This window comes from Oryzias melastigma, linkage group LG16, assembly GCF_002922805.2.
Source record: "Oryzias melastigma strain HK-1 linkage group LG16, ASM292280v2, whole genome shotgun sequence".
Classification (NCBI taxonomy): domain Eukaryota; kingdom Metazoa; phylum Chordata; class Actinopteri; order Beloniformes; family Adrianichthyidae; genus Oryzias; species Oryzias melastigma.
The window spans coordinates 5,922,300-5,923,895 of record NC_050527.1 but is presented as its reverse complement, the minus strand read 5'-3'; the positions used below and the strand labels follow the sequence as shown (position 1 = coordinate 5,923,895).

The 1,596-nt window shown below is 39.2% G+C and overlaps 1 protein-coding gene across 1 annotated transcript in view; it reads left to right on the top strand.

Annotated features, from left to right (window-relative positions):
* LOC112143652 (hemicentin-2) overlaps window positions 1-1,596 on the top strand; it is a gene marked incomplete in the record, with an annotated part of 30,833 nt that overhangs the window by 4,612 nt on the left and 24,625 nt on the right. The window contains 2 exon segments of the mRNA XM_024267786.2: window positions 660-794; window positions 905-1,042. Coding sequence (XP_024123554.2) covers window positions 660-794; window positions 905-1,042 — 273 coding nt within the window.

Below are 1,596 nucleotides of genomic sequence, written 5' to 3'. Positions count from 1 at the left end.
CAAAGTGCTATTGAATATAAAATTAATACAGACAGTAAAAGCAATAAGAGACTGAAAACCAAAATCTGTTGTCTCACTAGAATATGCCACTCTGAAGTGTGAACTGCTCAGTGTAATGACTCAGCAGGATCATTAGAACTTGGTACTGTGACAAAGAAGCCGAGACGTTAGGACCCATTTGCAAACAGTTTAATGGAAGAGAGCAAGAGAATGACATAGACAGCTTAAAAACGCAGGAAATGGTCAAAAACACAGAATCAAACTAAGGAGAACTGCTCAGACTGAAGGATAAACACGACCAAGACTTCACACTAAAGTTGAGGCTGGAGGGTATAAATGCAGGTGGTTCTGATGAGGATGATGATCAGCTGTGCATGGAGAAGACTGAAGCGGTGGCTTGTGGGAGTTGTAGTGAGGAAGGTGATGAAGATGGTTAAGACTCAAGAGAGGGGTCCCTCTGGTGGTAGGAGGAGGACATGGCTGTAGTATATTTGATGGACACTAAGAAGTGAAATCAGTTTTTAATTAACTTTGTACTGGTGAAAACAGGACTGTGTATGCCTAAACTATGAAAAAATAACACTTTATCCCAAGCCTAAATTTTGACTCTAATCATTGTGGTTTTCTCTCCTCATTATTGACTGCACTGCCTGCAACAGCTAAAGTTTCCTTTGGACGTGTTGATCAGAGAGTTACCGTGGAGTGTGGGATCAGCACGAACCCAACAGATCTGGAGTGGTTCCATAATGAAAAGCGAGTTTTGAGAGTTGATCGCAAGGGGTTTACCTCTAAAGGTTCTTAAAAAACTTAAAAAACTTATGTTTGAAACCATTTTTAAAAATATCACTCAAACATATTGTACGTTTACTCAGTGTATGATTATCCATGTGCTCTTCTCTATTAGCCCAAAGTAATATCGCACGGAGGTCTAATACAAGAGGGTCAAATCTGGAAATCAACAATTTGAAGAAGGAAGATGCTGGGAAGTTTACCTGCAGAGCAAATGGGAAAAGTGGAGAAAGGTGGCTTTATCCTGTCTCAGGTGAATAATGTCTCTTATTGTACATCTAAAGACCTCAAAGTCAGTCATGATATAACAATCATTGCAATGAAGCTCTGACTCTAAAACAAGTCAATTTTGTTTTTATTTAATCAAAGATTATGTCTCAGACTGGTCCTATTTCTTTGTCATTTTGTTAAATCCTTATAAACTTACTGTTAGGACAGCATTGTTCATTTTTGGTGTTATTATTCCATCATCTCCTCGTTTACTGTGTTTTGTTTGCAGTTGTTGTTACACCCTCAGGTGTTCTCCAGGAGGGCAGTGATGCTTCACTCCAGTGTGAGGTACACAATTTGGACCAAAGAACTACAGTGAAGTGGCAGAGACCAGATGGTTCCATCATCAATAATAAAACAGTAGATTTCAAACCTGTAAGGAATTCACATGGAGGAACCTGGATGTGTGAAGTGACCGCTGAAGGAGGAGAGTCATTTACAACATATTTGACCTTCACTGTGAAACGTACGACCCTGCTGGTGAACTTTAAAGACCATATAGGAGCAAAGTTTACATCAAATTTAGTAATTATTTGG